Source organism: Myxocyprinus asiaticus, chromosome 8, assembly GCF_019703515.2.
Source record: "Myxocyprinus asiaticus isolate MX2 ecotype Aquarium Trade chromosome 8, UBuf_Myxa_2, whole genome shotgun sequence".
Taxonomy (NCBI): domain Eukaryota; kingdom Metazoa; phylum Chordata; class Actinopteri; order Cypriniformes; family Catostomidae; genus Myxocyprinus; species Myxocyprinus asiaticus.
In genome coordinates this window covers 20,244,117-20,256,598 of record NC_059351.1, presented here as the reverse complement: position 1 = coordinate 20,256,598, position 12,482 = coordinate 20,244,117, and the positions used below count along the sequence as shown (strand labels likewise).

General features: G+C 37.0%; 1 protein-coding gene across 4 annotated transcripts in view; it reads left to right on the top strand.

Moving 5' to 3' along the window:
- The first annotated feature begins 1,144 nt into the window (after nucleotides 1-1,144).
- Nucleotides 1,145-12,482, top strand: part of runx1 (RUNX family transcription factor 1) — a 72,757-nt gene continuing 61,419 nt past the window's right edge. The window contains exons 1-2 of one of the 4 annotated variants that reach the window (XM_051705356.1): nucleotides 1,145-1,498; nucleotides 1,591-1,752. In XM_051705356.1, the coding sequence (XP_051561316.1) occupies nucleotides 1,411-1,498; nucleotides 1,591-1,752 (250 nt within the window). In that variant the 5' untranslated portion in view covers nucleotides 1,145-1,410. The remainder of the gene's footprint in view (nucleotides 1,499-1,590; nucleotides 1,753-12,482) is intronic. The other 3 variants (XM_051705355.1, XM_051705354.1, XM_051705357.1) reach the window with 3 other exon arrangements.

Here is a 12,482-nt window from a genome sequence, read left to right as displayed (position 1 = left end):
TTCGGTTCTAATTAGATACTGAACTTTTTGAAGACCAAATACCTAATCATATTCTGACAGTTTTTTTTTTTTTTTTCTATTGCAGAATTCGTAAATTTGACAGATACGAATGGCACAATTTAACATGCAAAACACGTTGATGTCTATAATTTGAACCAGGTAATTCAGTAGTTCACAAAAATCCATTGCTTTGCATTAAAAATAAGTAATCGTTTTCAAATATACCTTCAGTGTATTTGCATATCAGATGATACAAGTACAATCATTTGGTCACAGTGGCCCCAAAAAGTATTAGGACATCAAATCACACTTAAAAATATCTGAATGTCATTGCACTAGATAGCAAAGCAAGTAGCATCTGCAAACAAATAATTCTAGAGCTTTTCTCAGAACTAAATTCACTTTTCTAAGCCATTTGGTTTGAAGTTTTCTAAGGCAATGACATTCATACTGTACTGCATGTGGGATGTTTTATGAATAACTAAAATTTTGGGTCAACATTTTTATTTGGTTTTTAGTTAAAGTTTTAATTAGAAACTGAAGTTTTTAATCCAAATATGTTGTCATCTTCTGAAAGTTTATTGTCAGTAAATATTCTTTTATTTCCTATCTCTTTTGCAGAATCAGCAGATGAGACTGATAAGAAAGACGGCATGTAAATTCTGATAAGCTGCAGCGCCTTTATGGCGTCTGAGACACTGGACTAATTGTGTCCTCTCCAGGAGACACATTTGCATGCTTTAACTTATGCAACATGACTCGCCTTTCTCTTTCGTACACCAATCCTGACAAAACAACACACACACACACACACACACACACACAGACACACACACGCACACATGCATTAACTGTAAAATGCTGCACCATTCTCACCTACTCACTTCCATCCCCCCTCCTGTTGCACGCTCTCACAATTGAAACAGACCACATATATTTCCTCCTTTTCAAGCAAATGTGGACAGGTGGGGTTTGACAGACTCCTCTGAACACCAGATAACCCTGTGCAAAACCTTGGCATAAAAAAATTCAGAATTAAATTTTCCGGAGCATGTGACTCCAACGGCCCAATGGCGCACCCTTGGCTTTTTTTGTCCAATTGTGGGGAGCAGTTAAACTTGTTGTCTGGCTAGGAAGAAGCTTTCTGTGGGCCGCCACAACCACAAACCAAGTCTGCGACCGGTCACGGCTCTCTAGGCACTAGAGAAGAGTGAGATAAAGATAGACAGAGGGAACCAAAAGACTGCGAGAGGGGGAGGGAGGGCAATGAGACGACGTGTTGATGTCACCATGTGAATCAGCCAAATCACCCGAAAAAACCACAGCGACGCATTTGTGCTTCTTCTCTTTTACACAAGGGTAAGCATCAGTTAACCACAGGCTGACTGCCGATCGCAGTCTTTGTGAAACATGCACAGAACACCAGGACAGAACCGCCCGAACAACACCACTGGACCAGCACAGGGCGACCAAGGGTTCCAGGGTGTGGATGTGTACTGTATGTTGGGGTTCGGGGTCCAGTTTAGGGGAAGGAATGTGGATGTTTGAGCTTTGGCCATGTTGTCATGGTTGTATTTTTGGTCTTTGCAGGGCAAAGCCGTGAACCCTTCAAAATTCGGGAGCAGATCAAGTTAGAGGCGTTGGATTCGGGCGAAGACGACGACCTTACTCAGGAAAAGCAGCAACCGCTTGCGATGGCCTCCAACAGCATCTTTGAAAGCTTGTCCTCCTACCAGCCTTGCTTTGCCAGGGGTGAGTTTTCGAGATTGCAAGTGGCTCTTATCACGTGCAATTTTTGATATTTTCTCTGATTTCGTGGCTTCAATGAGGTTGATGATATTGGAATCGGCGAGAAAGGAACACCTGAGTTCTTATCTCTACTGAACTTGTATCGATGCAGATGTTTGCACAAAATGATGACACTAAAGTGCTGGTTTGCTGTGTCAGTGTTGTACTGAAATCTTGTGGCTGAATTTGAAAACCACAAGGCTGTGGGTTACTGAGTACTTCACTGGTTAACCTCATTCAACCAATTGATGCATGGTGGACTCCTACGTGTCTTTGGTCTTTATTACCTTTCCTAGTTGGCAAACCAGCGAAGGGCAACTTTTGATAGTTTTATCGCCTAAAACGTTAGTTTGAAAACATTATTTGGTGTTGTCATTGTATCAAGCATTATTACTAAAGGCAGTCTTTGAATTAAGAATTGGTTTGCCGTTAACGTGGAAATATTTTATGGCGAGTCTTGAGCTAACAGTTTAAGAGATGTTTTTTGAAAGCAGAACTGTAAATGGTGTGAAGAAGCCGAAGTTTGAGAAAATGTTCTACACCATTAAGTCAAATAAATTGTATGGACGGCAGACTTGCGTTCTAAGTCTAAACAAAGACCATAAACAAATAAACACAAGACATTTGCATGCATTGATATAATTATGGTCAAAGATATGCATTGGCACATTTGCGTCTTTCTTGAAAAATTCTTGATGCATGAGGCTTTTCAAAAACATTAGTTTTGTTCACTTTAAAGCATGAAATAAGCAGTTTAGTTGGTTAATCAAATTGAGTACTAACAAAGGTTATGTAGGAACACAATCATACAATCCATTCACTCACAAAGCTTAGAATGTATAATGAATGTAACGTTAAGTCATGGACAGGAAAGTGTATGGATGGAATTCGATCAGTTTGAGTCGTGTCTCAGGTTCAAACTCATTGTGGACAGCCAGTTATGTTTACCAACGTCCATATTTCTCTTATGAACATCTGCTGCCCTTGTATCTTTATCTTGTATACCAGCTTAAACTAACCTGAATTTCCACAACATCTAAAACATAACTTTTGATGGGAACCAGATATACTGCTTTTTTAAGTTTGCTCATTTTAATTGCTAATCTTCGTAATAATAGTTCAACAGCTCATATTCTACATGCAACAAGTGTTTTTATAAACAAATCACCTCAACATGCAAGATGACTGCTGCTTTGTTGATAGTGTGCAGAATAAGAACTGCAAAACTGTCATTTATTTAACACCTCTGGGCTTAGCTCAATCAAAGCATAACATAATTAATATTATATATTTCATAAATTAATAATAAATGTAAAAATAAAATAATGAAGTAAGTGCAGTTGCAAAAAGAGGGGAAAATATACTAATTTAGATAACTATGGTAAATAATTCAAATAAAAAATGTAAAATGAATTAATTACCCAAATTAATAAATAAACAATGAAATAAAACAAAAAGACATACTGATAGATTATCAGGGTTAATAAAATAAAATAAAATGGAAAAAATAACTAATAATACAATTAATTAATTAATAATACTGATAAATAATTAAATAAAACAAAAATACCTACTAATTTAGAATATAGGGGTAAATAAAATTAAATTAAAAAATTAATTAGTCAAATTAATAAATAAACAAATAAATAAAACCAATCTAGATAATTAGGGTTAGTTACCTTAAAAATAAAATACAATTAAAAAGTTACAATTAAATTTAATTAAATAATGTGCATTAATTTATGTCTGTTTTATTTAATCCACTGAGGTCTATACTTGGTTCTCAGTTCTGTTTTTCATTATTTATACAATGACACAGTTTGAAAGAATGAGCTTCATTTTTAGACAGCATCGATTCAACCTTAGAACGCTGGACTTTCCCTCCTTATTAGAGCCTGTGTGTAGAATTTCTCAAGAGCTCTTTCATACGCCTGAGGGTGACTGAGTTCACAGCTGAAGATCAAAGATGATGCACTGGTTTCTTTCTGATACTGAAATGACTGTGGGTTCAGGGTAAATGGAAATCACCCTGTAAAGTCTAAACTGGCACATGGTGCGGGTATAATATTCTGCTGAGCTAATTGGCTCTTTCTGGCCAGGTTAAAATCATGTTTTTCTAGAAATATTAGCCTAAACATGCAGTTGAATGCATATAAAAAGATGCATTTAAAAAATTTTGATGCAAATGCTTCAATCCTGTTTTAATCTTTCTCATGCACAAATGTGTCTACATGCGTGTGAGCGCTTTCAGTTAACACAGGAAGTTTATCTGTCGCACCCGATGCATGTTTATTCTTGAGCACATGTGAACAAGTCTCAATGGAACATCTTTCACAGACGAGCCGAAGGCTACATTAATCGAAACAAAAGACCTTTACTCTTCTAATCATATACTGTAGACGTAACTGAACTAAAGATGTGTATATATCAGTGTTGGTAGGGCTGGGAATCGTAAGGTATTTAACGATTCCGGTTCTGATTACGATTCCTCTTCACAATTCCGATTCCTTAAGGGTTCCATTAACGATTCCAGTATTTCTTTTGGTACCTTTTTTAAAATTGCAAAATTGCACGCAGATGAACTTTTAACATAAACGAAAGTCACGAAGATCATACGATTACGATATTTTTTAAAGAATGGGTCTGGTTCTGAACAAGAACCTGTTCTCAGTTCCCAGCCCTAAGTATTGGGGAGTAACTAACTAAAATTAGCAATGCTAATAACTTGAATAACTTGAAGTACAATCAAACATATGTAAGCATGCACATGGAGTCACATTTGTGCAGCTTCTCCCAGTTTAACAGTTACGCCTCTCCTGTTTGCTAGCAGTGAACATACTAACCAGCTGACACGTGAGGATTCACCTTGTATCACTCTGCGGTATCTGTTTATCAGATGGTTAGTGTGTACATCTACTACACACACACACACACCCTCTCTATTTACTAGTGTAGCACACTATATGGAATCGCTAAGCATGCATGCTAGCTTGCATTTAGATTTTAAATCTTGTGATCTCGCTTTGCAGATGCAGGTTTCAAATATATGCTCCTGCTTAGATTAAAGGTTACTCAAGTGAATGTAAAAATGCATTGCAATTTTTTTTGTAAATGTAAGGGAAACCAAAACAATGATACCTTTACGTGACATCATCATCAGCATTGCTACTCATTGAGTGCACTTAAATGCACAGCAATATGCTGATATTGAATATGAATATGAATATGCCGCCAATAATTGGCTCATTTTAAAAAATCAGATTTTTTTTCAAAAACCTCCTCAAAATCTATGAATTTGTTTCACCTCTGAAACAGCTCTCCTATTGGTAATGTTAAGCTATTGCCAAATAACTATTTCGGCTTTAGCAAATTCAAATTCAGGTCTTTTTTACAATCTTCCCGAAAAAAGTTGAGATTCCAAATTGGATCAAGAAAACCGTGTTTAGGCTGCATGAGATTTGAAATCATCCGATTATTCTCTTCTCAAAATCAAGGTAATGGGTAAAAAATATGTGTGCCGGTTCTTAAACGTTTATGATTTAACCCTGATAAACAAACACTGTTTAAGCCATTTACATGACCTTGTAACAAGCTGTCAACGTAGCTTATAAGGCATAATCTTATAAGATTGTGCATATAAACGTGCACAATTTTTAAAGTAGTTAAATTACAGGTTATTAAAAAAAACTAGCTAACTGTTTTGTAGGTCTTTAGAGGGGCAATGTCTTTTAAATAATTGTAAAAGATGATGCGAGAAGCAGTTTTCCTTCTTAAGGTGAGGCTTTATTTTTCCTCTTCTCCACACCACTTTACAGTTTTCCTTTTAAGTACTAAGCTAAAGACTATCACTCACTGCTTTCACAAATAGATTTTCACTACTAAAAATCCTTGCTCTGGCTCGGCTCTGTCGTGTCCAGTCTCTCTCCCCGACTAAGTGCTGTGTCGCTCTATTTATGCCGCTCTCCCCATGCTCACTGAAATTAGAGACAGGTGTTAGACATAATTTAGCTCAGGTGTAAGCACCCTTACCGCTTTCTCTCTCTCCGGAGAGATGCTTGACCACGCCCCCGCTGCCACAATAATAAAACTATTAAATTATAGAATTTATTTTTGCAATCACAGCAGTATTTATCTGGCACAAAACAATAAAGATTTCAATAAGGATGACAGCAAGAAATTTACACTAAATGAAAAAGAGGACATTTTATAAAAGCACACTGAATTTGCACTGTGTTAAAGTTGAGGGGCAATCCGATGTGACAAAAAACAACAATGTAGTGCATGGCTGGGTCTAAGGGATGTCTGGGGGGGGGGGGGCGTGCGTTTCAGCCCCACAGTCGACAGTGAAATGACTATGGGACACCAACCCACCCCAGCCCCCAAAGATCAAAATGTCCCCCCAAAGATCTTATTGTAGTACCGGCCTTGATGTAGCGATTTGTAATGTTACACAACTACTTTTGAACAACTACTTTCTAATTACTACTAGCTACTGTCACTACTTTTATTTAGTTGCTCTATAGCAATCTTGACATTTTCACATTCTCTGAAATATTACTCTGTAGTTTTTTTTTTCCATAGCAATCTCTGTTAATAGATTAATTTGGAGAAAGAAAACCAGTCGTTTTATATGTTTCTGGATACGCATACAATTCTATTAGCATAAGGCTAAAAGAGCTGCTTTTTGTAGATAGTGCACATTTCTACCTTATTAGAGAAGAAATTGCTGTTTGATGCAACTTAATACTTTGTGAGAGTGATCGGTCATAATCTGTCTGTAAAGTTTGTATGTTTATCTTTAGTAGGCCAAGGTGTGTCTGTTTTTTCAAGAAAATAAACAGATAGGTGCTAAAAGTAAACATTCAACTTTGACATGTGCCACTTGAGCGCTCCTTCACTCTTTAACTTCAAATGAAGCCACTCTCGCTCTTAACATCTCGTGTTTCCTTATCCAAAGCGCGCTCCATGTGGTCTGGCACTTTGGATACAGTTTTTACTCCATATATCTTGCAAATGTTTAACTGTGGCTGAAAGACTTACAAGGTTTTTTTAGTGGTCCTGTGGGTCCCAGTGTCACCAGAGATGGATTTACGGTGGTTCTTGAGTGTCGTCTCTGCCTTGTGGACCTTGCGTTGTGGCGGCCTCACACCTGGCCACCGTTGATTTCTGGTTATCTACATCCACAGGGATCTGAGAAGGAAGCCACGTCGCCTGGTCTATGCAGATTCAGAAAGGGACTTGCATAGGGTCATAAATTCCTGCTCCTTGCTCCCCTGTGTCCATTGGTTGTTGGGGGGAATTTCAAGAGCTTGGCGGAACCTGGAGAAAGTGTGGATAGGACTGATGGGCTTGCATCAGGCCTCAAAAGTTATGGGAATGTGGTCAGTGTGGCACCTGCAATAAATTAGATACTTTAACACATGAAATATCACCTCAAAGTAAACTCAAATTTTACCAAAGTATCCCTATAACAACAGTCCAAAAGGAAGCATGCATTGGCACATCAGCTGCATGGAAATATTCGCCCCTTCCCAGCTCCTTTCCAAAGGCGTTTTCAGAGACTATAACTCATATAATATCTAATGTATTAAAAATCAAAGTAAAATTTGGGAATACTTTTTTGTGAAAAGACCTGATTTTGAGTTTGCTAAAGCCTAAATAGTTATTTGGCTAAAGCTTAACATTATTCAGTAGGAAAGTTGTTTCAGAGGTGAAACAAATGACTAGATATGCTTTAGAATAACATGCACTGATGATTCATATTAAGTAGCGAATAAATGAGCTACTTTACAGCCTGAAACCTCATCTACCACCACAGAGTAAATTCAAACTTTTCCAAAGTTCAGGGTTCCCACATTATACAAAAATGTTTTGTCAGGTTACCTAAAAATGTGTTTCATGTGATAGCTTCTAAATTAACTGATTTTTGATGAAGTAAAAAAAAGTTTATTTAATCTGTCTAAATTAACATGACCAATGAAGTTACACCAACAAAAGTAGTTTTAATTGGCTAGATCAAGTAAAAATAGATCCTTGCAAGTTGTCACTTTTTCTTTTTTTTTTTTTTTTTTTTGCAGTGCACGGTCTTGGAAAACTTCAGATTTTCAATTGTGCTTTCCAAGTCTGGAAAAATCCTTTAAATTTCTACAATGAATAGGTTATTTTTATTTCTTTATTTCTTTATTTTTTTATTTTTTTAGTTATGCTTTGCACAAAAATATCTCATCGACTAGATATTGCTCTTATGTAGAGTAAAACTCGCTTGCAAGCCATAATGTAGGCTAATCATTCTTTTGAGTCAGTTCTTATCAATGAATCAGACGGACCGGTTCACAAATTGGTCTGTGTGAGAGCAAATCATTCTGAAGTTGAATAATTTGTAAAGATTTTTATCTACCAATTATTTACTAATGAAAAGGTCATAGAATAGTCATGGAAATTAATTGGTCAAAATGTGCACATACCCTGCAAAATACCTTCACTGTAACCATCCACAAGGTAGCATGCAAAAAATCCGTCCATTCCTCTATTTACACCTGATACATTTCAAAGATCAATGTTCGATATATAATGCTGATGTCTCAATATCAGAATGTTGAGTCGGTAGGAGTCGCCTTGCTGGTCTTTGGCGAGGTTTGTATTGAGTTTCCTGTCCTCGCGGCCTCCAGAGTGTCGCTGTGCTGAAATGGATTTTCTAACATTGCTCTCTTTACATGGAGCAGCTGCCGGGAGCGTTTGGCCCTGGTCATATTGAGCTCAGTGTCTGGTAGACAGGCAGGCCAGGCCGGCAGCTATTGAGCCCATTGTTGGACAGAGAGCTACGATGGGAATGTATTGAGTGGCGTCGGCACTGGACAATCCACGGCTCCAGAAACGGGAGATAAAGATGGTTAAACGTTGTTGTAGGGGACTGCTGGTCACAACAAGCTTGAATGCTGGTGGTCATATCTGAAAGAGTTGGTTATGTAACAAAGGTGGAGTGCTAGCTCTAAGTGCAGCACTATGCTATAAGTATTAAGCACAAAGTCAGTGGGCATGGCCATAAAGTTTTGGTATTTTTGTGCAAGCATGCGTTAAGTCTGGGAGCAAGTGGGTTTGGCGAAATTGCACGTGCAATGTGCTGATGGGCTGGGTCAGGTGCAATTTAATTCTGAGGTTCTCCTCCAGTTATTATAGTGACTGCATCCTATTATACTGTATAGTTCATTTCCTCAAGCACCAGCAATATAAACAAAGACAGCACATAAGAAGTTGGTAGTGTAAATGCACTGTATGTAATGAATCAGAAGAATAGAAATATGGACTTACATTCTTTTGTGCATTATCTGCATCCTTGTTAAATGTCTGACATATTTCTATGACAGTGACACGCTCCTTTTATATGCATGGAAAATGTGGTTCAGGATTTGGATGTAGGCTCCGTTAAATTATAGAGAATGTAAGTATCATTAATCATTTTGAACTACTGACACACAAATCATGGCTAGTATTAACAGTGATTGTATCAGAATGCAAAAAATAAATCATTTCCATTGTAAGTGCCTCACTGTAACCTCGATTTTTGCTCTCTTTTTTTTCTTGTATTAATAAAGAGGATGTGATTTATAAGATAATTAGATCTTGATTTCTTACTGAAAAAAATATTATTTGTCTTTAGTGTCTCTTTAATGTGAAAATAATGTTTGTTTTACTGTTGACCTAAATGAAAATAACCTGATACTTGTCATAATAGCTTGTCATTTTAAACATTAATTTTAAAACAAGTCAGACTGCAGCAGTTTTCAGTGCGATATTTCTCCAGAGATGTTTGTTTTGCTATGAACACACACCAGTTTCAGTTCATTTCAGTAATTATTTGAAGAAAAAACACTGATTCTCTGACCACATAATATTAAATCAACTGTGTATTGGTCAGTTATCGATCAGGGTGAGCTTCATGTTGAATGTGAAAATTGCAGCGGTCCTATATGTCAGAACAAGCCAGTCCGTATAGTTCCACAGAAAGAAAAACAAGAATATTTTAAGAATAGCAACATACTATTACTATGTCTGCAGTATGTAGTATGTATGCTGTATGCATGGACTACCCAGATTTCCTTCTACATTTGTCAAAATGTACAGTATACAAAAAAGCATACTGCATGAGAGTCTGTATGTAAGTATAATGCCCACTGTTTCACTTGGGCTACTGTTCTTTTAAAAGTAATAGAATTAATTAGTAAACAATATGCTAGTTTTCCATTCCAAACACAGCCCAACTATCACCCATGAATAACAAGGCCAGTCCATCACACCTCTGACTTCAAGTCACTTCAAGACTTCAAGTCACAAAGACACATTTACTCATGAAAATCACTATTGGTGCCCAAATTGTATTAAGCCTGTAAAGGGAAGAGAAAGCTGCTCCTCAGGTTCAGTGTGTATGTTGAAAACCACAGAGAGTGTTTTGCTGGTACAGATAAGAGGTCGGGAACTCTGAGTTCTTCGGTTCTCCCTCATGTTGGCCTCCCTTCACCCCTCTTCTTCCTGTCAGTCGACAGCTCTTTGTTACGAGGAAGATGTGTTGTTGAAAATAACTGTATCGATGTCAGCCCAAGTCTCTGTTTTCAACACCTAGCTTTGAGAAAGCGGAATAAGACTCGTTTCAAGGCCTTGACAGGAAGAAGCTGCTTTTGCAAGGTGCAGGAGGAGCGCGTCCCTCTCGCTCTCCGTGTATTTCATGCTTACAGGATATGTGCAAAACTCTAGTACAACCAAACTGCAAATATCCTCATCTTGTTCGTTTAAAGGATAAGTTCAGCAAAAAAAAAAAAAAAAAAAATTAAATGAAAATTCTGTCATTGTTTACTCACCCTCATGTAGTTCCAAACTCGTATGACTTTCTTCTGTGGAAAACAAAACTTTTTTGAAGGATACTTTTTTCCATACAATGACAGTTTGTGACTGCATCTGTCAGACTCAAAAAAGACAAAACTGCCATTACAGTAGTCTATATGTGTGCAATACAAGTTGTCTGAAACCTTATACTTTGTAATTTGTGAAAAATAGTTAAATTGTTGTTGTTATTTACTGATAATCCTCACCTTTGATGAAGCTCTTGTCTGGCACATGTTGTATTCCTCACAAAAAGCTATTTTATCGTTTTGTAGAAAATAGCGCATCTTATGGTCTAACATAATCCATGACAACTCGTAATATTTTGGTTGAAATCGTAAGATATCTTACAACTTGGCTCATATGAAAAGGTACGACTTTTATTCCCATAGAGACCAACCAGTCAACAATAGTGCAAATATTGCAAAGCCATTGCAAAGCCTGTCTATCAAACTAATAGGAGAGGTTAATTTACACCCTGTTATCTCGCATTTGCACTAGGTATGGACAAAGGTGTTCAGAGTGTTTAATTCGAACATTTATTTTAATGTATGTAAATTATGTATTGATAAATCCCCTTTCTGCTGGTCAGAGTGGAGTGTTGAGATCGTTTGAAAAAAAAGTTGATTCTGTGTATTTATGTTTTGCTTTTCTGAGTTTTAATAAAAATGTTAATCATAAAAACAATAGTGATAGTGAATACTGTAGCAAAGAGGATTGCAAATATAAGAAAGATCCACCAATAGACAGTCGCTAACATGAATGAATAGAATACAATAGGCACACTATTTTACCCACAGACTAAAAGCTGTTTATTTGTGCACAGCATGGAGTTACAACAGATGTGGCTTATTTGGCGCGCTTTTTTCATGAGACATACATTTTGTGTTACGATGCATATGCTGAGGTAATCTTTATGCTGGAGTGAGTCTGACATGCTGCTAAATGGCTGAAGTGAAGTCAGGCGGCTGCTCCCAAGTCCTAGTGCCTGCCTCATGTAACCTCTGTCAGTGCTACACACAGATGCCACCTATCTGTTTTTTTTTTCTTTTCTTTTTTTTTCTTTCTCTTAACAATGCCATTTTGACCTAATGCTACTTATATTCAGGTATGACTTTATTTCCGGAAAATATGGGACTCATGAGACTGAGTTTTTGGAAACTTAAGGAAAATCGTAATAACATTGTTTGTTGATTGATTAATTTGTTTCTATGGTAGTAAAAGTTGTAAATTTTTAAATCATTCATTGATTTGTTTTTCTCTCTCTATGGTAGTGAGTGGTACGTTTTATTCCGAGCCAACTCATACGTTTTCTTACAATTTTGCCATCTCGTACTATTATGACTTCTGATGTGACTTTGTTTTTAGAAACTTTGGGAAAATCGTAATAACATTGTTTGTTGGTTCATTGTTTTTTTTTTTTTTTTTTTGCTCTATGGGAGTAAAAGTTTTACGTTTTTGTACGATTTCTTATGATTCCGACATCTCCTACTACTTTTGCGACTTCTCTTGAGAACAAGTTGCATGGTCATTTGGACTACTTTTATGGGGCTATTTTGGTGTTTTTTGGTCCTATTTGGAGCTTGTTACTATGATGTAGTCAAGCAAATGTCCATTTCAGTTGAATAGCTGGAGGCATTGCGTATGAATGTTTACAACCTGTGTAAAGTTTCTTTGTTGAAAATTTGTTTGTGTTTTGTATGCCGTGTGATATGTCGAGCTGCTCAAGGTATCAATAACACAAGCCCATCTGTGGTAACACAGCGGTGAATGTGGCTAGCTGACTAGCCACAGTTCCGCGCCCACATACAAAGTATGAG